A 24,432-nucleotide genomic window follows, 5' to 3' on the forward strand; every position below is an offset into this window, starting at 1 on the left:
AGAGCGCATTGCAGATGATAGGCTACTGATATACCCTTCAATGATCCATTGACTATCTGTCAAACACATAAGGCTACTCCAGCCTTTTCCCTCTTCCTTCCAACTTTCTTTTGCTTTTTTTTTTTTCTTTGAATTTCTTTTTTCAGTCAAATAAGTGGAAAAATATTTTTTTAATGAAATTTAAGACACCTGACAGTGATTGATCAAATTTTTTTGGTATGATTTTAATAATGTTATTAAATATTAGTAACATTATTATATTAATCAAAATTTATCATTATCATTTGACTTATTCAAGATCAATGTTTAAAAGATATTTAAACATTTTAAAAACATTATGCAGATAAAATTAAATAATAAGTCATGAGGAATAGGAAAAAGAAAAAAAGAATTCATAAACCAATTATATTTTTGTTGATTCTAACCCTACTCCTTTTTATTAATTTTTTTTATTAATTTTATCACAACCATTGTTATTATCGTTTAAGTAGCTGAAATTCACAATCTACAAATAAATTTTATAATATACTACTAGACAGTAAAATTAAATGAATATAGGGCTTATCAAAGCCTTTTTGGAATAATACCTTCGGCACCCCAGATTTTTTTATTCCGTGACATCAATCTCTTACGAATTTTTTTCATCAAATCAAAAGTTACACCAACAAAATTTATTTTGTGAATTTGTTTGTTACAAATTAAAATTTTTGTTAAGTTAAATGGAAATAATGAGTAATGGATTCTACAGAATTTCTCGTGACTTCAGGTAAGATAAAGAGAGAAAAAAAAAGAGGAGCAGTGTTTTACATGTTTACAAGTATAAAGCCAAAGCATAGCCTCAAATCTTCAATAGGAGGGTTCATCATCAACCCGACAGTTGACCTATAAATGAAATTGGAGTCTTTTCTTTCCTGTTCATGTCTTCTACCTATAATAAAATCTTTGTAATTAATTATCTGCCATAGTTATCCCTTATGGCATGCCATTTTTTTTTTATCCCTCTTTGGCATTAGGCTGCCTTCATAGGTAACAATTTAGGATTAGGAAGGAGAATCTTCCATTTCCTTTTTCTTTTTGAGTAGCAAGAATTTTTTTTGGTTTCTTTTTTCATATATTCTCACTTTGAATCCGTCTAAAGAGGTTTATTTACGTTGAATTTAACTAATTCAAGAAAAAATATTTTTTCTAATTTTTTAATGGATTTGAATTCAAATAAAAAATACACTATCTTTGTCACTTTAGCCATCCTGTTTATGTGTTCTTCCATTAGATATATAATTATACTTTGCACCAAATCTGCCAATGCCCACAAACTGTTGGCAGATTCTAAAAGTTAATGTAAAAAAGGTTTGTTCATGTTTACCAAAGGCAATCGACTTCATAGATAAGAACACAGATGTGTGCTTTCTTTGTCTCTTCTTACATATTCCTTTCCCACAAAGGAAAAAAAAAAAAAAGGCATTTCAATCCATCACTCCTACTTCTAGCCTCCCTTGGGCCACATCATTTTTCAACATGATTAATGGAAGTGGGGAGGATAAGTCATAACACAGGCACTTGGGAAGGTGGATTTTGATCCATTAGAAAAATTTTAAGGATAAACCCAAGGTTTGGAATGTGGTGATGGGACAATATGATTAGTGTGGAGCCTTGAACATTAGAATATGTTTCTTTTTAGATTTTGGACCACATCATTCCCACTATACTCAGCCTGCTTCTGTTTGTGAAAAATCTTCATCAGCCTTATCAGAGTATTTGACACAAAAAAAAAAAAAAAAAAGCAATAGGATTGATCCGGCTACAACGGTTTTTGAGTACCCACAAATCCAGATGTGGCACAATCAAAATTTTGTTGAGAGTTAGCTGCCCAATTGAGTTTCAGCTTTACAGTTATCAGCCAACGGGAAAAGAAGGTTAAATTTTGGTCAATCAGCAGCGCCCAGCCGCATCAAAATTGAAACAATGTCTTGCTTTTTAGGTTCCTTTGGTTATGGATTCAGAGCTGCTCGGTTATGTTTTCAGACAAGAAAAAGGGATTTTTTTGTATTAAAAATTTAAAATAAATAGATTATTCAATCTTCAAAATAATATAAAATATATGGTATTCGATAATTTAAAATAAATTATTAAAATATGATATATCATATTCGATAATTATAATAAATAATTAAAAATTATGTATTTAAAATTATTTTAATAAATTATTATCCGTTAAACTTAAACTCTAAATTTTTACATTAAAAATGACGAATTTTTATCAATTAAATTGATTTATCGATAAAAAAAAAATTAAAACAATCGAAACTAATCATAACAGTTCATCATAATTTCATCATATTCACATCATACTACTATTATTATAATTTATTTTTTTCCCTTTTTTTTTTTTTTTTCTGTTTTCCGTGCATTGCGTGGGAGGGGATTTGTGGGAGTAAACATAAATTTGGTAGGTGTTACTATCAATGTATGCAATGCAAGGGCATTTTTCACATTCATAGAAAGAGCCAAATAGAATTGAGACCAAAGTGTTGCGTTTGCGACAAAAGGTCAAATCATTAGTGGCTAAGCTAGTTGTTTACGTGACATCAGCCCATTTAAATTAAAGACTACATTTTTTTAAGAAAATCCAAAGGGAACCAAAGGTTCCCATTAGCGGAATAAATTATGAAAAGTTATGATTGATTGATATTCTTATTTGTTATTAATAAAATAAAAAAAAAGTAATAAGAGCATGTTTGATCGAAGGAAATGATTATCATGCTCGAATACAAAAGAATTTGAATATTAGTATGTTGGATATCGTTTATCGTTTATATATAAAAATATAAATTTTAAAAATATAAATAATAATTGATTTAAATATTTTTATAATTTTTAAATTAATAAATTTATTTTTAAATATATAATTTTTATCAATTTATTTAAGTTTAATTTAAATTAATTAAATTAAAAATAGAGTTTATATGAAATTAAATTATTTAAAATTTACAATTTTAATTTCAAATTGGTAAAAGTGATTGGTTAGAATAATTTTAGTAAATATTTTTATAAATTTTAATTTGAATGAATTTTTTTATTATTAAACTCTTTTTTTATAATAATACTAAAAAGTACTAAAAATCGATTGACTAAACTACTTTTAATAAAATTTTAGTTTCAAAAATGTTAAAAGATATCGATTAAAATATCAACAATAGTTTTTTATACATTTTAATTTTAATTTTTTTTTTGTTATTAGACTCTTTTTTTATAAGTAAAATAATTTTTATATCAAATGAAAATACAGATAAAACGATATCAAAACTTAGTGTGCATAGGAATAAAATAATTATGTGAAGTTTGTTTATTTAGTTGTTGTAAAATAATTATATATGTATCTTATATTGATAAATAAATTCATTAAAGATAATCATAATTAAGTCATTGAAGTATAATTATTAATTTTTTATTTTAATATATTAACTATATATGTATGTTAATAATTTTATTATTTATATGTTTTATAAATTAATCATTTTTTTAATTGATAACATAATTAAAATTTGTTAATCCTTTGAAATAATTTTTTAACGTATTATTCCTACAATTAGTTTGACCTCTATAATTTTTTTATATTTTTTCTCTAGAATTTTATAATTATTATTCTCATAAACAAAAACCAATATAAAATCAAATGTAAATTAATTGCATCCCTTTTACTAATAATTAGCATTATATGATTTATTGAACATTTTAATTGAAATTTTTACTTATAGAATTAGATAATTTAAAAGGTACTCAAGCTTGGTTCTATTAAATTACCATAAGAATTGTTTACTTTGATTGAAATAATAATTTATTTAGTTTTTACTTACAGAATTAGATGATTCAGAAAGTGCTCAAGAATTGTCATAAAAATTATTTACCTTGATTGAAATAATAATTTTATTTAGTATTCTCTCAACTTTTATCTTAATATGCATATTTATAACTAATTTATATCTTAAAATTATTTAATCTTTCTCAATTATATTAAATTACTCGCTTTTCTTGTTATCAAAGTGATTGAACGATCTAACATAAATTATTATAAGTAAAAAATTATTAAGTGAAGTAAAATTAATTATTTTTTGATAAATTCTTTCAACATGTGACAATTTATTAAAACTATCATTAGAATATGTTTATATAAAAATTACATTTATTCATGAAAATTTATGTTATTAATGTTAAAAATAAAATCATTAAAGATTATATAAGTTTTACGTAACAAGTTTGTTATTTTCATAATTATAATTGTATAATCATCATAATATATACCAAAAACATCAATAAATATTTTATTTTTAAAAATAATCATTACGCAAAATAAAACATGTTATAAAAATATTAATTGGTGATGACCATTAGCATGTTACATGTAAAGCATATAAAACTTAGAGAAAATGAAAATTGGATTGTCAGAATAAAGCTAAACAAAGTAGCTTTTCAATTCAAAACTGAGATGACAACAAGTAATTAAAGCTCAATTAATAAAATTAATTAGAAGCTTGTTTAAACAATGGAAATGGGGAAATGGGGAACATGATTTAGGCAAATGGAGAGGAAGAAGATCTTTTGACGATTTGCACTGAAACGAGGAGAAATCATATGTAATTATGTTATAGATTTTGGGGTTTGAATAACTTTTCTCTTTTAATGGGAAAATTTCTTTTTTCTCTTTCTTAGATCATAATTAATCTTAATGCAAATGAAAATTGAAAGAAAGATGAAGAGAAGATTGAGAATTCAGAGAATCTTGACCAAATTGAGTTGATATCTTGACTGTTTTAAACAAAACTAAAAATTGATCATCAGAGGGTAGGTCTTAATGATGATTTTGGACCAAAATAAAGACATAATGATTATGATCATCTTTCTCTGAATATTGGCTCATTTTAATTTATTCCTTCATTAAGACCCATGTTTCCAATGTTGTCATGTTTTGCAACACTTGTCATTCTGTTTTTATTTATTTAAGGAAATTTATGTCCAATTATTTCATTCAATTGATCTGATCAATCTGTGCTTTTACACTAAAATCACCAAAAACTCACTCCAAGTGGATCATTAATATATTATTATTCTTATAAAGCCATGATAAAAGTATATGGGTATTTTACTAAATAATATATTTAATAAATTACTAAATTTCATCAAATTAATTTTTTATTATTGCATTTAATACAATAATATTACAATTAATCATAACAAAATCCTATTATATTTTTTTCCTTTTTCTTCTTCTTTCTTTGTAGGAGGACAGAAAATATGAGTCAAATCTAAGTACCCTGTACCTTTTACATTGTATAGGCTACATCTTTGTTACCATTAGACTCTGATCAAAAGTCAACATCCTAATCTTTTTTACAAGCTTTCCTTATTTTGGAAATTGATCTCTTAATCTTATTTAAGCAAATTTTTAGCAATTATGAACCCTAAACTTAGTCTAGCTAAGTAGTTCATGTGATTATGTAATAATGTTCGTGTTCAAATTTAAATATATCTAATTTTTTTATTCTCATATTATATTTTTTTTTACTGAAAAAATAGTGAACATGCATGCAATTGGGGTATTTATCATCATAATCCAATGGTTGCTAAGATTATGGAAAATATTCATTAATTGTTGATTGGAAAGCAATTCCTTAAGCCAAAAGAAAAAAAAAAAAAAAAACATACGAAAGACTTTGTATGTATGGGAATGAAATAAACATTACTCTCCAAGAGATGATGAAACATTATTAAAATTAAGAATGGTTATTACATCTGATCGAATATTGATCAGCTTACATTATTTTTTTCATTGGTTGTTCTTGGAAATCTTGTTTATTGACCTTAGATGGAGAATAAATCATGGCTGTAGGTAAATTAGTCAAAACTAATTACTCATGTAGCAGATAGGAGGAAGATCAAGGGAGCTCCATATTTCTTGATCATGTTCTTCCTTTACTTCGATTCTCTTTTCATCTTCTGTATTGGTATAGTTGTTTCTGATAAGGTTAGATTGTTGAGATAATTTGTCATTTCCCTTGGCATTGTTTTCTGATTCATTCTGCTTCAGCCTTGAACATTCAAGTATTCCATTGAAGGCGTATAGAGATGCTGAGAACTTCCGTTCATACTTCATTCTCTTCATCGTCTCTCTAAGCATCCACGGCTCATCCACATAAATATTCTCTTGCTGCTCCATTAGATTCACCATTTCCTCTGCTATCTCAAATGGAGAACAGCAACAGGATACTTGTAAAGCATCCACGAGCTGAAAATCCGATAGACCCCCCATATCAGTCTTCTCTTCTTCCGACCCTTCCCTTTTTTCCTCTCTCCCAGCTCCTTCAATATAATTGTTGCCATTACCAACATTACCCAAGTTATTGTCCAAATGAATTGCTTTGAGATCATCACCATATTCTGTTTCAGCAACAATTGACCCAAAAGTCTCCAACATGCAATCACTAATACTAGCAGAATTCAATATTGTAGTTATTGTAGAAGTGGTAGAAGTTTCACAATTATTGATATCAATACTACAATCTTCAGGCACATGGATGAAATCATCAAAGCAAATTTCCTCTCCTCCACCTGCTTCATACCCTTGATCGTTAACAAGCAAATTGGAAGCCATGGAAGCGGCACTGTTTCTTGCTTTGAGCCTAAGCAAGAGAAGATTGGCGATTTTCGAGGGAAGAGCTGGTGTGGAATGAGAAGATAGGGAACAAGGCCAGAAATTGGTTCGAGTATTAGCTCCACGAAGCAAATAAGCTGCTTCATCATAAGCTCTAGCAGCTTCTTCAGCAGTGTCATAAGTTCCCAACCACATTCTAATCTTCTGTGTGGTATCTTTTATCTCAGCTACCCATCTTCCTGATGGCCTTTGCCTCACCCCAACAAATCCTTTTCTTGCTCGCCGAGCTCCACCTAATGCTGCTACTGCTGCAGCATTATCCATCACCATTTGCCCCAAATTCGTCGCCTTCTCTTCATCACTTGCTTTTCTCTTCCCCATCAACCTTGTTTCCTACTTCATCATTGTCTTGCTTGTCTCAGCTGCTGTCAATGTACTTATAAGGGAGATCAGATTAGGAATCTGTTCAATGGGATGATTACTTGTGAGAGCTTTGTTGTAGCTATTTCTTTGTACTATGCTTAGTCCGGCTTTCCTATTGAATTTTATGCATACCTTTCACTTTCATGGAAGGAGGAGAATACAAGGAAAGAGTCATTGAAGCGAAATTTTTACTTTGACTTAGTTAGAAGGTTGAATTTAAGTTTTCATATGTACTGATCTCCTCATCATTTTGTTCTAAATTATTAAATGTTGCCGTATCTCAATGATTCAGTTTCAATCTTTTTTCACTGTATCAAAAAAGCTCTTTCTCTTTTTATTAGCATTCGTTTTGACAATTAATAATATTTTATTTTTTTCATTCGAACATTTAATTCAATGGTTGATGCATAATTTTTGTATTTGAATTTTGAAGTATGAAAAACAAGTGTGTGTTAGAAAAGAGAAACCTAATCGTTTCTTAAGAATGAAAAAATGTGTTTCAAAAAGTGCTGAGGCTCTTAAACTTTGGAGTTGGGAAAATAGAAACTGGAGAATGGATCAAAGAATGGCGGGCAAATTTCCAAAAGAGGAGACGAAAGTAGATGCCCTCAATGCTTTGAAATATACTATAGTAATATTCCTGGGTTGTGTTTTTTGTGCTGTTCTTTTGTTTCTTTGAAATTACCATCCATGATTAATACTTACGAGGACAATTCCAGTTACAATATTGGCATAATTTCGCTTTGTTGCAATAAATAAAAATTATAGGAGTAAATAAATATGGCAAATGGGATGAGAGCCCCAGCTCACAACCTTGAGTTCTTTTTATTTGATATTGTCAAGAAATCAAATCGTTAAAACCGCGTGATCGCTTTTACTAAAAAATTTTGCAAAACAAAATAAATAAATACTAACAAATAAGATATGAGATGTTTGACTTCACTATTCCAAACCCACCTAATTGACTAGAAAGTTCAACATTCTTTAACTGAGTTAACTCACCCACCCAAGATTCTAGTTTTACCTTAACAATAAGAAAAAAAATCTATCCATGCTTTATAATTTGAATGAGTGTTAAAATGTTTTCCTTCTCTTATACAAATGTCAGTTTCAAACCATGGCTATAATCTCGTTTATATTGTAATTCAACCATTTCGGAGATAGCAAGTAATCAAAACTGTGCAGCAAGGGTAAGTTCCTATCAATCTTTTCTTTGTGATGATACAATGGTGATGAAAGATGCATGAGCAGCAGAAGTTCAAGTATAACACGACACTAAAAGTTTTAGCCTGTGCTGGAGATGGACCTTCAGCTATTGGCCACATGACTTTGCTTTCCATCTTGATCTGAATGCAATAAACTAGTAACAACGAGGATACAGAGAACGAGTGGATATCATCTAAGCATCCAAAAATAAGCTAGCAACCTGGAATATGGTTTTACGATTAATGGCATAAGCAGGTTTTGTTAACAAGAAAATTTGGGGGAATGTCAGGTCAGATTTGTTTTGCCGAGACAAGCTTAGTGGGTTTTGCTATAGCTTATGGTTCATCTACATGCCACTACACAAATAATCATGTATATCTATGAGGACGCAAACAGGCATAGATCCTATGCACATTAAGTGCACTTTTCCTCAGATACCTGTGATTATTGATGCCACAAGAAGCAAAATCTATATGAAAAGGCGGTAAATCATAGTGTTACTAGTTAGGTCAATAAATAATAAAAACAATCATACCTTAATGTCGAACTTCAGAAGCTGATATAAGAGGGCTGTTAAGACTGTCACTATTTGTAGAAAACTGAATTGGTAACAAGGCTGGGTCCTGATAGGCAGTCACTAAATTATCATAGAATTCTGCCATTTTAGGATCATGTCTGTCTTCCCTGTCTCTCTTTATCAAAACCTGTAAGAAGTAAAATCCAAGTTAACATCAAGATAGAGGATTTAACAGCAACAGCCAAAAGACTTCTGTGTGCATGTGTGGGAGAGTGAGGAGAGCAGGAATAGTTACACTTGATGCTACCATCCCATCACTCATTAAGCATACAATATTTTTGGCATGTGAAGATATGTACCTCAGCAGGGTAGGCGATAAAATTTGGCAAGAAACGTTTCCTGCAGTACTCATTGAAGAGAAGTGTAATGACAGGAAGAGGAAAAACTAAAGTTGATGCTAGAGAGAGTTTCTTCAGCGTAAAGATTCCCACTGCAATGGCTTGCATAAGTACGAGAGAAAATATCATTGAATTGTGCACAATAGGCCAAAACTTCCCTGCAGTCTCATACTTGGGTGCATATACATTTATGAACTGCATAATAAATTTGCTAAAGATTAATGCAAGTTAGTCCAGATTAATCCCAGAAAGCACATATCTGTACAAATTGTGAAATACAAATGTCAAAAACTAAAATGTGCTGCTTCATTTCATGTATTTGCATGAGAATTAATAACTAAGGCATACAATTGAAACAGAAATGTTAACCAAAGAGCATATTGAAGGCTTCATAAATTATAATTTTCGATCAGTGACTCAAACTTCATACCTTAATCTTTCAAAGACGCAGTCACATGCAATCCCAAGAATTAGCTTATAAGTCAATGTTTACTATTTCCATAATCATCTTGAAATGCAGGTATATTTGTAGCACACTTGTGTATCAACATAATTATAAGAACTATATTCTTTTCCAAAGGTTTGACTACAAAAAAATCTTTTAATCAAGCAATCATATTGCACCACATAGGCCAGCTATATCTACAGCATATTATCATCCACTGACCAATACAAAAAAGTAGCCTTACATTGTAGTGACATATGATAAAGACTAAAGTAATGCCTTTTTATCTATGGCAACTTAACCAGATGCACTAGTTCATTGTAGATTACTCATCTCACCTGGTAAGTGAATTTTGATATAAGAAAAGAACTTAGCTTAACATGACGTACTTGAATATGACAATTACAAAACTCAGGAAAAATTACATTAGGAAAAAAATGCAAGTCAGATAGCTAACCAACCTGGTTGCGGTAGATGATATAAGCAAGACAGAAGTATACCAAGAGGAAGGGCAAAATTAATGGTGCAAGGAAGAAATATGTAATTCCAAGAAGTCCAAAGAAAAGAATTCTTGGAATGTCTCTATGGTAAGGAATAGATGGAACTTCAAATTCTTCATCCAAGCAACAACTGAAAGGTCTTCTTATTAGACTGCAAATAAGGGGGATTATGCGAAAAAGTTCTGATGACGTACTTGTCCATCCAGATGTTACGACATAAGCGATGAAAAAAGATGCCTACAGAAAGAATTAGCATTGTTATTATCAACAATCCCAGAAAATTAATATGGTATCATAGCAACAGGCCAAATTAACATATATAATAAGTTGAATGAGTGTACATGCACGGTGGGAGAAATGTTAATAGTTTCTGCCTTTAGGTTTAGGACAAGTCATCCTTTTAGGGAACACATTCCTTGAGGTTTAGTTTCCTTCTTCAGCCTTTCTACGTTAAGGAAATATTAGCAATTTGTAAGAATTATTATCTAACAAAATAAACATTATAATATGTTTTTTTTCGACAAGTTTCCATGTGTGGATAGCATTTCGGTAGAATGTTCTAATTTTTTTTCTCCATAAGATAAAAAACATTAGCAATGAGTTGTAAGATTATATTCCAGTACCAGTTTTACTTGCAGTGACTTCCTAAGTTTAGTGACTCAAATTTTCATCTACAACATCGTCCCTCAAATTGGATTCAATAATATTAATGTTATAATGAAATCTTGATCAGTATACACACAATCAAGAAGAAAGTGTCAGTCAATTAAGTTGGAGCAATTATTCAGACATTATTCTCCTGCATCGGTTATGCCCTACGTAGCACTAAAGAAAGAACGCCATTCCAACACCATTCCATTTTCCCCAATTATATTGGATAAAGCTTGTCAAGGAAATTTTCTGCTGAAAAATGTATTCTCACCTGTGCAGGAACAGCAACAGCGAGCCTTGCAGGAATATTCTTTGGATCAAGGATGATATTAATCTGATATAAAACTGATCCTGAAAATACAGTTGCAAAAAATATGTTCCATATTGTGAACCAGAGCACTTTGTTACAAGCACTCTTCTCAATATCACTGTGGCATATATATCCTTGTATGGAGGAAAGGAACTCCATTATTGGAGGCACAATCTTGAGAAACAACTGAAGAATAAGGCTGGGAAGGTACCCTGTAATTACCTGACTGACAAATGTTCTGCAAACAGGACAGGCAATAATTAAACTTTGCATTACTAAGCGAATGAATAAAGAAGGATAAATAACATGAAAATGCTCAGATATTGACATTTACAGCGCATAAGAGAATATGATTAAAAATTGTATATATAAAAGCAACTACACAAAATCATCAGTATTTATTCTGCAATCTTCTGATTAATCAGCATTAATAAAATTGTGAAAGTATAAAAATATACAATGAAATAGTAGGTTACACCATTTACTCTCCTTTGAAGAATAGATCAGAAACAGCAAAAAGAAGTAAGGTTTTTGAATGACATGAGACAAAGAAGTAAAATTTTAATCTGGTCATCATGACTGCATTTATATATTCCATCAATTATTCAACAAACAAGTGAAACAATGAGGGAAGTGTGAACATGCATGCCTAAAAAAGCGGTAAACAGAATCAAGGTTGACTACCATTAACAAAGGTGGTCTAAAAGATGAACTGCAGAACAGAATTATAACCAGATATCAGCTGCTTCTCAGTAGCAAAGCCACAACATCAATCTTGCTTTTTTTTCCCTCTCTCTCAATACAACAGAAGGAACCAGGACATTTACTCCTTATTAATGCAAAAATCTATAAGTTAAACAGATTAATTTCATCCATCTACAAATTGCAATAATCTGGTTCTGCCTGATATTATCAATTGAAGCAATCCAATTTAGCTATTATAATTCTCGAAGGCTTCTCTTCTTTTTTTGAAAAAAAAGTAAGAAAAGAAAAGAAAGATGTAACTTTGCAGAATGTAGAAACAGCTTGCTGGCAGATTTACAAGGAGAAAGCTTGGGCAGCAGCACAGACATGCGGCAATAAAACATTAAAAACAGGAATGATGGTGAAATGACATAAGCTGGAGCTCTTAAACTACCACTTACATGGTTAGAATGCTTTTCAAGAATGGAAACCAAATTTCCAACTGATTTAGGTTAGTAAGACCTTGCACAACCAGAACAGGAATAAGGAATAGAATTGTCAGGAAAATACATGCAACAATAACAACAATCTTAGAAAGCCATCGTCTCATGAATGATGATGAAAAGAAAGGCCAGTAGACATCATGTGGCTCAGGAGCTTGCTCTGCAACCCACTGTGTTGGATTAGTTGATTGTTGCATGTGGAAAGCAATTGCAGCACCATACCGAGACTTGAAAGAGACAAAAGCTGCTCGAACTTCCTTTTACATTGAATAAGAAATGCATCAATAGGATACTCCATGCACCACAAAAAAATTTAAAACCAAAGTAATTGCAAAGTTAAGATGTAATTTTATGTGTATATCATTGATTCACTTGAGGTTATAAACACTCTATAACTACCTTTTAGGTTCTTTGGCACAAATTAGTCTTAAAAAATAAATGGCCACAAGAATGAAGTAGAATATGAGCCAGCATAAACCATAGCAAGCGCAGCACAGTTGCACATTAGGAAATCCATTTAGAAAGGGAAATCAGGAACGAAAAAACCATCATAGAAACATCCTTTTTTTTTTTTTTATTTTCCAGTTTTATCATATTTTTTGGGGACAGACAGTAAAAGAAAATATCACTTCTGTGAATAAAATCCATTTGTAGTATCTTTGGTGATCACTCTAGCAATCTAACAACCACCAATTTTCAGTATTCCCTCATTTTGATTTCTACAGTTACTGAAGGGTCCATCTACTAGTGTCACCTCAGTTGCATCTTATAAAATCATTAGATTCACAAATTTCTTTTCAGAATTTCTTATGCAGCCAAAGTCAATTGCCGTATATAGAACCAGAAGTTCAAAAGCCAACTCTAGTGCCTTTTATAATGCATTACACAGATAATTTTATTGGAGTTCATTAAATTGTTTGCATTACATGTTCCTTTTATTTCAATAAGAAATCATAATTTATATTTTGATAATTTAAGCACTTAGATAAATGTGAGCATAAACAAAATATCCAGAAATTAAGAGCTTTTTGAAGCATTCAGACTACTAGATAAGATTCTGACAAAAGTTGGAAAATATAACAAGACCAATGTTAAAAGAAAGAAAAAAAGAAGGTACAAGCACATACTTCTGCTGCCAATGAAACTTCAGATCGCTCTAATCTCAGATTCTCCTCTATGTCTTCTAATTTCTTTTCATAATGATCCACCAGATCAACCTTGTGTCCAAACAACCCAACATGCCTATACTTCTGCTGATTGGGATCTGACTGTAAGTGGGTAAGCCTTTTATACAATCTTTTTGCATCCTTCTGAGAGGGATTAAAAAAGAACAATGAAATAACTGTTAGAAACATGGAAGGGAGGGATGGAACTTGACTTGCTCAAAAAAAAAAAAATGTAGACAGGATACATCCAGCACAACTAGAAGACTATTTAACCATACATGGCATGGCAACAAACCCACAGGCATGAAAAGAAAATTGCTCAATTATGTTTATTTATCACAAAGAAGAAAAGAACTAAAAAAGAATTAAAGAGAAAATAAAGAACATGGGTAAATGAAAACATAAAAAAATTAAAAAAAAAAAAAATTCTTACAATGAGACTTTGAAGTTTACTTGTTCGATGAACAACCATATGAGAAAGGTATGTAGAAGGATGATACTCCAAGAAAAAGCTTTCAACACTCTCACTAACACTGCTCCCAGCAGAAACAGGTATACCGCGTACTAAAATGGTGAATTGATGTGGCTGAGGTTTGGTTGAGTGAAAAAAATCAATCCTTTTTGCAGTTATATATTTATATTCCTGCAGAAAATATCAGTAACCAGTTCAATATAATTGCTTAAACAGCTCCAAAATCTTTTACAAGGAGAGAAGAATAATGATCAGTAACACCAAACTAAGTTCTATAAATTAGCATCCCTGTGACATTGAGGATAAATAAGGCTTCTACTTGTATAACAAACATAAGACTTGAAACTTCATATAATAGACCAAGGGCTTCGAGGAAGTTGAATTCTGTTAATCAAATTTCTTTGGTCCAGAGAAGTGGACTTACATAATAGAGTAGATAGCAAACAAATGCAGTGACAAGATACACAGCACAAAAGTGAGCCCATAACCTGCCAAAAAAGCCAAAACTAGTAAGTTTTCCTTTGCACTTGCCTAGGCCATAAGCATATAATAAAGATAAAAACTTTGAGGTTCTAAACGACAATCACCATTTCTTTAAGACTCAAGAACATAAAAACATTATCTTTCTTATGACATAATTCACTCTCTCGGGTTTCTTTCACATGTAATGAAAACTCAAGAGCATAAAATAATCTTTCTTGAGGAAGGTTATAGTTAATTTTTAAAGGCATCCATCCATTTCGTTAAGTCAAGTAGATACGTAGAATCAAAGTTCAACTTATCAGATTACACTAGAACTTACCTTTTTGAGCCACTGTTTAGATTTGAAATGGTAAACACATCCAAAGAATTATTTGACAAATCAGCAAAATCAATATCGTTAAGTTGATCTCCTGTGCAATTAACTGGAAGAAGAACAAATATCCCAATAACCCCAGCAAACAAAAATACTCTCAAACTGCAGTATTAAGAGCAAATAACAAACATGAGGTTGAGTCAGAAAAGCACAATTGGAGCTGCAAAATCGAGGAAACAATAACAAAAGTATACAAGCAAATGTATAAGCAAAAATCCATATACTGACTTACCTATTGGAGCTGCAAAAATCACATGAAATCTTAAGATTTTCGTCTTGATGCTAAAAAACACTTCCTGATGAAAGAAACCACTCACCTAAAGGTAATAAGACGCATAAAGACAACAGCATCTAAGCCAGAGGTTGACAAGAGGTCCTCTTCAGATAGCTTCCATGCCCTTTTGACCCAACCAGGAGATGGTATTAGTCTTTCTAGGTTGAAACGACTTCTCCGCTTAGAGCTCCCCTCAGCAAGAAAGCGTGGTATATAAACTTCATAATTACTTGGTTGTTTCCTCAATATTGAATACAATGTGAAGAATAATACACAAAGGCCAGAATTTATTCCCAAAGATGTGAGTAAAGCAGACACAAGCATTTCTTCAAAGCAAGTTCAAACCCTTCAAAAAGATGGCTTATACAAACTCAAAACTGCACCGAGAAGAAGGCAATTCTGTTATATATCCAAATAAAACTTTTCAAAAAAAATGAATTTCACAACAATCTCTCCACCATAAGCTAAAATTAAAAAAAAAAAAAAAAACCGGTTTGCAAGATTTCATTTCATACATGCAGAAATGATAAATTGCAAAAAAAAGCAGAATGATAGAGCGTTTCATATGTCGAGAACAATTTCAATGCTACAAAAAATAAAATACCTCAAAAATCTTGTATCTAAAAGCCAATTAGTAATTTTAATGTCCTCTAATTTTCCTGTATACAGTTTTTAGATGGCAGTGCCTAATTTTTTATACTTCATTTCCTCATTCCTGGATCTCCAAAAATGCAACCAATCAAGTTTTCCATCCAAAAACAAACAATCAAAGAACCGTAAACAAGCAAAGCAAGCTCGACAAATCTCATGTATTCAAATTTGAAATGGAGCAATTATTCAACTCAAATTGCAACGAATCACAAACATAAGCGTAGCTATCTTCACTGATGCTCATGACTTACAGCAGTTATAAGACAAAAAAAGAGACGAAATCAAAATTTTCGAAAATTAAAACTCAGCAATTGACAACGAAAAAAAAAGAATTGGAGAGATTAATCGAACCTTTTTCTTGTTAAAGTTTGGACTGTTTGGTTGCAAAGGCAAGATCTAAAGCCAGAAACTACACTTAATGCGAGCTTGCTTGTTGCAGTGGCTTCTTCTTCTTCTTCTTCTTCTTCCACCACTAAATTACCAAAGATGTCCTTTTGTGTCTTTTCGCTCGGACTATATTTAAAAACTGTTCCATTTTCGTGTTGGGATTATTTTTTTTCTCGCTTTTGTTTTTAACTGAGAAGGGATTTACGGTGATTAAGGAAAGAATTTTAGGAGTTTTGTATTTATTTAATTTGAATAAATAAATAACGACTTGGTTGGTTGGGTTATGGTTTAAGTCAACCGTCTGACTAAATGAGGGAGGCAACAACTAGTCAATCTACCAGCCAAGTTCTTTGATTTTGGCAAGATTTTTTTTGGCCTGCAGGATTAAGGGGGATAGGGATTGCTAGAATGAACCCATGTCTAACAATTTGTTTTTTTTAAGTTTCTCAGCCATTAAATCAAGAGATTATAATAAAATTATATTAAAAAAATATTGTTGATGAATCAAAATTGTAATTTCAAACATGCTTTAATACTCAATTAAGTATTCAAATGACATAAAAATAGAAAAAGTTGAAAAATAGCTGAAACATAGGAATAGTTTTAGATTTCATTTAGATCAATGATAAAATTAATTTTGATAAAATTAAAAATATTAATAAAAATTATTATAATTACAATTGAAAAAAATTTAATATAGTTAAAATTAAAAAAATTAATTTTAATAAAAAAAGTTATTAAAATAAATTTTATTAAAATTATTATTTAAATTCAATTAATAATACAGTAAATTCGATCACATCAGAACATGGTGGAATCCAAATTAATCCTTAATATTCATCCCCTTATTTGGAGGTTTTTATACGTCCAATGCACGACATAGGCCAAAATATCACACACAGAGCAAGTGATATATTTAATCAGGAAAAATTATGTACAAGTGACATTTTTAAGATTGATGCATTTAGATAACATTCCCAAAACCTCACTGAACTATTCTTCTTGTATGGATTTCCTGAACTTAGGTTTGTTTCGAGCCTTTAGTTTATTGAATCCAATAAATATAATCTAAAATTGTGACGAAGTGTAGTTACAAAATAATCCAAAAAAACCTTCTCAATTTATCATATAAGTGAATGTCATGCCAAATGCTTTAAGATAATATATAGAATGCTTCAATTTAATATTAAATAAGAAAAAGAAAATCACTGAATATATAAACATGATGTTGTATATCTTAATAAATTAATTTTGTGGAAAAATAATAATAGCATAAAGGTTTATCTCTTAGCTTCAACAATTATGGGCTTACTTTTAATGAAAAATACCTTAAATCAGGACAATACTTAGATAAAATTCATTAGGTTAAATTCGAAAAGTTTTTAATTAAAAATTGATTTAATAAAAAAATTTAAATCGATAAATTGATAAAATTTAAAGATAAAATTAATAATATATGAAAAGCTATTAAAAATATAATTTATAATACAAATTTGATATGTACTTATCAAACCGTAAAACTTATATCAAAATTTTCACCAAAAAGGCATATATAAAAAGTATATCAAAATATATTAATTTGTTAAAATAATTTTATCCACTTAATTTATATAATAAAATATTTTAATATATCAATTTTGATTTTTGATTTTAATTTTTATTCAATCATTTTTAATAAAAATTTTTCACAATCTTTATTTAAAAAATTTCATCTAAATTTTTCTCCTTCAAAACATACCAATTCTCTATAAACTCAGCATAAATGACATTTACCTGCTTAGGTAAATAGAAAGAAAGAATTAGGCAGATAAAAAAAAATTTAATCCAATAACCAAGCTTAAAAGTAAAAGTGTAGCTATAAAATTATTAAATTAAAAAAAATTTCAATCCTTCCTATTAAACAAAACCATCAAGGAAATTCAACAGTTATATTAGAAAAAATAAAAGAGAAATTTCAATCGATGAAAGGAGCCGTGGCCCACAACATCCTCAAATTCTTGCAACGAAAGACCCAAAACGAAGCTCCGTCGTTCACTGATTGAAGTGGACTGGACATGAAAAACAACAATTCAGTCAATTCCTACATTTTCAAGCCTCCTTCCGCTAGAGATATTTCGTGCCCTCGAAGCAGATTTTTTACCCAAGTTGAATGCTACAGGCTAAGTGGATAAACGTAGAGAACCTGGTATTTCAGCACCCAGTGACACCAACCTTGAGAGATAAACATGGATGAAGCCGAGGCATCAGATGGCTTCAGCGACTGGGAGCAAATCCAGGCCCCAACATATTCAACTCCTCCCTTAACAACATCAGGGGAACATGACAACCATCCCCAACATCAACATGATTTGTCTGTCTTCCCTCCAAGCCGCCATGAAGGATTACGAATAACATCAGACGATGATGATGATGATGATGAAGAAGAAGAAGAAGAAGTTCATGTCCATGATGAATCAGAGGTAAATTCATCAGTGGGCTCTTGGTCGTCTACCGGGGATGAAGCAAATTCACGGCCTTTGAAGAAAACAAACGAGATTGGTAAAATCCTGACTAATTGGATTGTGAAAGTTGGTGCTAGAGTTCGATGTCATATGGCCTTTGGATGGGGGTTTTGGCCAGTTGGGGCAGTTACTGGAGCCGTAGCAGCTGTGTTGCTGTCATTGATGTATGCCAAAGTTAGGAAATGGCGTGCAAGAATCAAGGAAGATAAGAAGGATCGATTGATATTCTTGATTCAAGAGAAAGACCAGGTTTTGCATCAACTTCCTACTCAGAAATTCTAATGTTTTCCTGATTTCTCCATTGCTAGTCAGAGTCATAAGAGTTGGGCTCCAAGTACAACATTTGATGAATAATTAAATATGTTATAACCCATTCTTCATTTTCAATTTTCATGGTGCAGAAGATCAACCAGCTGTTGGTTCAAATTGCTCAGATAAATGAGCTATTATCAGCACGACGCAGGGTTCCAGTGTTTCGAGTCAGCTGACTGACCATTTGGCCTGCCCATTGAGCAACATGGAACCATTTTAATTCAGGATTTCTTTGTAATTTTGAGTCAGCTTATATGAATTTCACAATATCCTTTTGTATAAGCAAAAGAAACACAGATACCAGTCTAATACTACATATTTATACAAATAGATGAGTATTACTATATTCTTTTTATGTTGTAAAATACATAATTATATAATTAGATCAGTTCATAATTTAAAATACGATATATTTATATAATATAAAAATAATAAAAAATATATATATATTTTATGTTTTTCTGACATTAATTTAAATATATAATTTTTGTATAAAATATTTATATTATGAATATATAAATTATATTATCTAATTAAAAGACAAAACTTAATTAAAAAAAAAAAAAGTGTGCTTTCTGCTATACCTAGGAAAAACAGTAGTGGTAAAAAACAACCATGAGTCAATCACATTAATGGGGATATTGCAAGATTCCCGAATGCAACTATTGCAATGAACATGTGACTTCCATTACTAATCAACTCAAATAGAATGCAAATTTTAAAATATTGGTACATATGGTAATTGGTTTTAATCTTTCTTTGTGACTTTTGAGAGCAAAATAAATATGACAATAATAAAATAAAAAATTAAGAAAAGTAAATTTCAAGATAGAAATAAACAACAATTTTGAAACATCATACAAAGTTCGTAATCTAAATTTCATGGATTGATAAAACATGTTTGTTGATACAATGAATCAACACTATTAATGTAAAAATCATTAAACTGCATACATTATAAGATGTTTTACACTAAAAATTGAAGGCTTTTTGTTATAATTTTATCCTTTTAAAAAAAATGTCAATGAAAAAAGTGCGATTCTTGCTTATAAAATCATAATCTATAAAATTACGGTTCAAAAATATATTTCTTCAAAAGTATATTTTATTATTATATTTTTAATTTTAAAAATTAAATTAAATTTTTAATAATAAATAAATACATGCATTTATCGTTAAATCAAATATTAAGTATATTAATATTTGTAGTTCGATTTTTTTTAAGTAAGATTTTAATTTTTTTAAAATAAATTTTTAATTTTGAGTTTTGTAAATAAAAAAAATATATTTATGAAAATTTATCTTTTTTATAAGGTTCGACTCAATTCGATTTTAGATTAGTTAAGATTTAAAATGATCAACGAACACTAAAAAATCTCAGATAAAAAAGATTCCTAAATTTTACATCCGAACTTTGAAAAGAAAATTTATTTACTTCAGAATACAAGCGCAATAAACTTTCACTAAAAAAAAGAAAAATCATTTTTTTAAAGTAGGGTAAGCAATCCTATTTGAAGCCCAAATTCAGTTAAAAGCCCAAAATCCTACAAAGCAAATTTCAATAGACCGTTTCTGTGAGACGAACTCGGATTGGACCAAAAGAAAAAGGTGAGCTACTTCCAGCCTAAAGAGTGCAATCTGAGTTAAAGAGGAAGCGTGTGACTCAGTAACAGATCGATTCATCCATTTTCTTCTCTCGGGGAGGTACGATTCACTCAGTTTACTATAGGGATTTGATTTGTCGTGGATAACTTTTGATTGTTTCTTTTTTCCCCTTAAATTCCCATCAGATTCAAGATATATGTGCTAATTTTCTTTAACTGCCGAATTTATGTTTGTGATTTAGTTCTTTTTATGATTATTCTTTGAAATGTTCTCTTGTTGTTTGATTTCGACGTTTTGCTGTTCCTCCTAGTTAACTCGTATCTCTGTGGTCAAGGTGGTGCCGTTTTCCCATCGCCGCCGTCGCCACCATCGATTTGTCATCGGCGCTGTTTTATTCCTTTTTTTTGTTCCAATTTCGGTTGTCGATCCGTGTCCTAATAAATTAAATAAATATTGTTTCTTTTATTTTTTGTGCGTGCGTCAGATTTATATCCTCGTGGTCAATGGGAAGTCTGTTGATGTCCGAGACAGAAATACGACAGCTTCATAGGTTTCTGCTGGTTAGTTCCAAGGTTCTTAGTGGGTGTTAATTTGTCCTTTGGAACATATCATATGGTGGCTATTGCTATGAAGTAAACCTCACAATCTAAAACACGATAAAATGGTGCCACACGAGCACAATATGAAAATAAGACACAAGGACACACCTTAAATTTGAACAATAACTATAAATGAGTTTAACAAAACAAAAAAAAAAGTATTTTAAGTTTTCGTGTCACGAATTGTGACACGTAATTTTTGTATAAAATATGGTAAATACAGAATTTTAGTATTTTATACGATACAAATACACAAATTGCCAAGTCTACTAATAAGTCAGGTTTTCATTGCACTGTGGACAGTGTGTTTGGAATTCTGAAGGTAAAGATATGGGGTAAAGGGGTGCAAATTGAGGAGGTTAGATGATACCAGAGGAAAGGAGTTGCTTGGGAATGGAAATCACATTAGAGTAAAGTAAAATAGAGAGCTTATGCACTGTTCTCTTTATTATATCCTGATCGAAGATCATTGGTAAAAATAAATTTTGAATGGTGGAAAGGGAGCGCTAAGTGAATCCTTCATCGTTTACTCTTATATTCTTTTGAGTTGAGAGAGATATGTTGATACCTATAGCAAGTTACATGCTTTGTAACTTGGGGGTGCTTATTAGCACTTTGTTTTAATCTCACATGGCTGTTTCTTCTGTGAGAAACTACATTGACATTTCATATTTATTTGAGCCTTACTGAAGTGAAACTTGAGTAGGTAAGTAGAGATCAGGAAAAAGAACCCTGGCGCTCTTTATTCTTGTCCTTTTGCGATATGTTGATATCTATAGAAAGTTACATGCTTTGTAGTTGCAGATATGTAGATCGTAGTGTCTATTGTCCAAAGAGTTGCTAATTTCACACTAGTTTCTATTAGACCTCTGACATGGCACATGGGACAACAGACATTGATTTGTGGTAAAACATGTTCAAAAGGGACTGAACAATAAAACTTCTTGTTTTCAAAATTTTTGATGAAAGGTTTTATGCCCTGTGAAGGTTGGAGTTGGCTTGTAAAAATAGTTCTGGCTTTGTAAAAAAGGCGAGTTGTTTGATGATGCTTGTCTTTGTCTTGAGTAATGAAATAATTTAATTAGTTGCTATTAAATTCCCTTTGACTGTTGTATTCAGTGAGTTGGTTCAATATAAGATTTACTAACTAAAACGGCTGCAATCTATGTTGTCAAAGTAGCTAGAAACTTCTTGGGTCTGTTGACATTTGTAGCCCTTTTTCTACTGGAATTTAATTATTTGTGCAAGTTCATCTATGTCAAATTGAATTGTTGATTTTGCAGGTTTTTTCTAAGCATTTACAATGTCTTCATCATATCTTCCAGCAACCACTGATTCAATTGCTCAGGCCCTAGAAGCCAACACACCATCTGAAGCCATCTCAATCCTCTATCGTGTACTAGAAAATCCTTCATCTGCTCCTGACGCTCTGCGGATTAAAGAGCAGGCCATAACAAATCTCTCGGATCTTCTTAGACAGGAGAACCGAGCAGAGGAGCTCAGAAGCCTTCTGACCCAATTGAGGCCCTTTTTTGCATTAATTCCAAAGGCAAAAACTGCTAAAATTGTCCGTGGTATAATTGATGATGTAGCTAAAATACCAGGAACATCAGATCTCCAGATATCACTTTGCAAAGAAGTGGTGCAGTGGACTCGTGCTGAGAAGCGAACCTTCCTACGTCAACGAGTTGAAGCAAAGCTTGCAGCTCTTTTGATGGAGAACAAGGAGTACTCAGAAGCACTGAATCTCCTTTCTGGCCTAATCAAGGAGGTCAGAAGGTTGGATGACAAGCTGCTTCTTGTGGACATAGATTTGTTGGAGAGTAAGCTTCATTTCTCTCTTCGAAACCTGCCTAAAGCCAAGGCATCTCTAACAGCTGCAAGAACAGCAGCAAATGCAATTTATGTGCCTCCTGCTCAACAGGGTACTATAGATTTGCAGAGTGGAATTCTCCATGCAGAGGAGAAGGATTACAAAACTGCTTATAGCTATTTCTTTGAAGCATTTGAAGCTTTCAATGCTCTTGAAGATCCTCGTGCGGTATTTAGCCTCAAGTATATGTTGTTGTGCAAGATAATGGTGAGCCAGGCTGATGATGTTGCTGGTATAATATCATCCAAGGCAGGGCTACAGTATTTGGGGCCTGAACTTGATGCCATGAAAGCTGTTGCTGATGCCCATGCAAAACGCTCCCTGAAGCTTTTTGAGATTGCTCTTCGTGATTTCAGGGCCCAACTAGAGGAAGATCCTATTGTTCACAGGCACCTTTCTTCCCTGTACGACACCCTATTGGAGCAGAACCTTTGCAGATTGATTGAGCCTTTCTCAAGGGTTGAAATCGCTCATATTGCTGAACTGATTGAATTGCCTGTAGATCATGTGGAGAAGAAACTTTCTCAGATGATTCTGGATAAGAAGTTTGCAGGGACTCTGGATCAGGGTGCTGGATGTCTCGTCATCTTTGACGATCCCAAGACTGATGCCATCTACCCTGCAACATTGGAAACAATCTCCAACATTGGCAAGGTTGTAGATAGCCTCTATGTGAGGTCTGCTAAGATAATGGCATAGGGTTCGAGATTTAGCATTGCTTATATATAGCTTGCTACTCACTTCTAGCCTGAAACAAATTAGTGTTCAGTGACACAAGTGGCTGCTAGATATTTAAGAGTTTTAGTGTTTCAGCTTTTAATGGTATTGCGGCAGAACATTTGATTCAAATATGTGGAGTTGATTCAGACAATCTTGCAATTTGCCATATATTTTACTAGAATTTATGCCAGATTGCCCCTTCTGTGAATGTGCTAGAGTTTGTGCCAGTATATCTTTTAATTTTACACCTTTTTTTAATTTGGTTTTACTTTGACCTAAGTTTTATCACACATCTGGCCAAAAAAAATTTTATCACTAGTTTGTTTTCCTTTTTCTGAAAGTATCGTTAACATATGATTAACGAGGACACAGAAAAGATAATATATTACCCCCATTTGGCACTTGTCTAGATTTTTTAAATTCATTGCTGTATCATTGTAAATTAGTAATAATGTATTTTAATTATGGAAAATCTTTTAATTTTTTTTTAAATGAAAATCCAAAGTGCTTTTACAGTTACTCCATAAGCTTGCACGTTTAACTACTTTCTGCAAACTATGGCTTGGTGTGCTCAGACGAATGTAAAAATAAATGAAGGTGAAAATCAGAGGTAAGAAAAGTGAGAAGCTTCAAGATCTAGTGCTTGAGCTAATTAAGAACACCTTGCTTGTAATGAAGACAAGGGGAGTACTCGTGCAGAGGAGTGTTCTAGGTGGAGATAGCTTGTGGGAAC

At 31.5% G+C, this 24,432-nt stretch overlaps 4 protein-coding genes across 9 annotated transcripts; 2 read left to right on the forward strand and 2 right to left on the reverse strand.

Moving 5' to 3' along the window:
• Positions 1 to 5,759: 5,759 nt before the first annotated feature.
• Positions 5,760 to 7,171, reverse strand: LOC111317751 (ethylene-responsive transcription factor ERN1-like). Its single transcript, XM_022920159.2, has one exon. It carries the CDS (start codon positions 7,025 to 7,027, stop codon positions 5,900 to 5,902), a length of 1,128 nt encoding a protein of 375 aa, XP_022775894.1. The 5' UTR covers positions 7,028 to 7,171; the 3' UTR covers positions 5,760 to 5,899.
• Positions 7,172 to 8,101: 930 nt separating this feature from the next.
• Positions 8,102 to 16,151, reverse strand: LOC111318307 (Early-responsive to dehydration stress protein (ERD4)). 6 transcript variants are annotated; one of them, XM_089756160.1, is made up of 12 exons: positions 16,054 to 16,151; positions 15,095 to 15,428; positions 14,724 to 14,879; positions 14,346 to 14,409; positions 13,883 to 14,092; positions 13,411 to 13,593; positions 12,242 to 12,540; positions 11,058 to 11,334; positions 10,097 to 10,372; positions 9,152 to 9,385; positions 8,811 to 8,979; positions 8,102 to 8,415 (listed from the first exon to the last, which is right to left on the reverse strand). In XM_089756160.1, exons 2-11 carry the CDS (start codon positions 15,373 to 15,375, stop codon positions 8,812 to 8,814), a joined length of 2,148 nt encoding a protein of 715 aa, XP_089612286.1. In that variant the 5' UTR covers positions 15,376 to 15,428; positions 16,054 to 16,151; the 3' UTR covers positions 8,102 to 8,415; position 8,811. The 6 variants fall into 6 exon arrangements, with proteins under 6 accessions (XP_089612286.1, XP_089612288.1, XP_089612283.1 ...); XM_089756162.1 differs by having other exon boundaries at positions 8,102 to 8,495; XM_089756157.1 differs by having other exon boundaries at positions 8,102 to 8,713.
• A 2,031-nt stretch (positions 16,152 to 18,182) lies between these two features.
• Positions 18,183 to 19,246, forward strand: LOC111317602 (uncharacterized). Its single transcript, XM_022920039.2, has 2 exons — positions 18,183 to 18,839; positions 18,992 to 19,246. The coding sequence occupies exons 1-2, from the start codon at positions 18,315 to 18,317 to the stop codon at positions 19,076 to 19,078; spliced, it is 612 nt and encodes a 203-aa protein (XP_022775774.2). The 5' UTR covers positions 18,183 to 18,314; the 3' UTR covers positions 19,079 to 19,246.
• A 1,312-nt stretch (positions 19,247 to 20,558) lies between these two features.
• LOC111318310 (26S proteasome non-ATPase regulatory subunit 11 homolog) lies at positions 20,559 to 23,889 on the forward strand. Its single transcript, XM_089756205.1, has 2 exons — positions 20,559 to 20,606; positions 22,390 to 23,889. Exon 2 carries the CDS (start codon positions 22,410 to 22,412, stop codon positions 23,676 to 23,678), a length of 1,269 nt encoding a protein of 422 aa, XP_089612331.1. The 5' UTR covers positions 20,559 to 20,606; positions 22,390 to 22,409; the 3' UTR covers positions 23,679 to 23,889.
• Positions 23,890 to 24,432: the final 543 nt, after the last annotated feature.

The sequence above is a fragment of the Durio zibethinus genome, chromosome 2, assembly GCF_047325235.1.
Source record: "Durio zibethinus cultivar Kanyao isolate XHJ-2024 chromosome 2, ASM4732523v1, whole genome shotgun sequence".
Taxonomy (NCBI): Eukaryota; Viridiplantae; Streptophyta; class Magnoliopsida; order Malvales; family Malvaceae; genus Durio; species Durio zibethinus.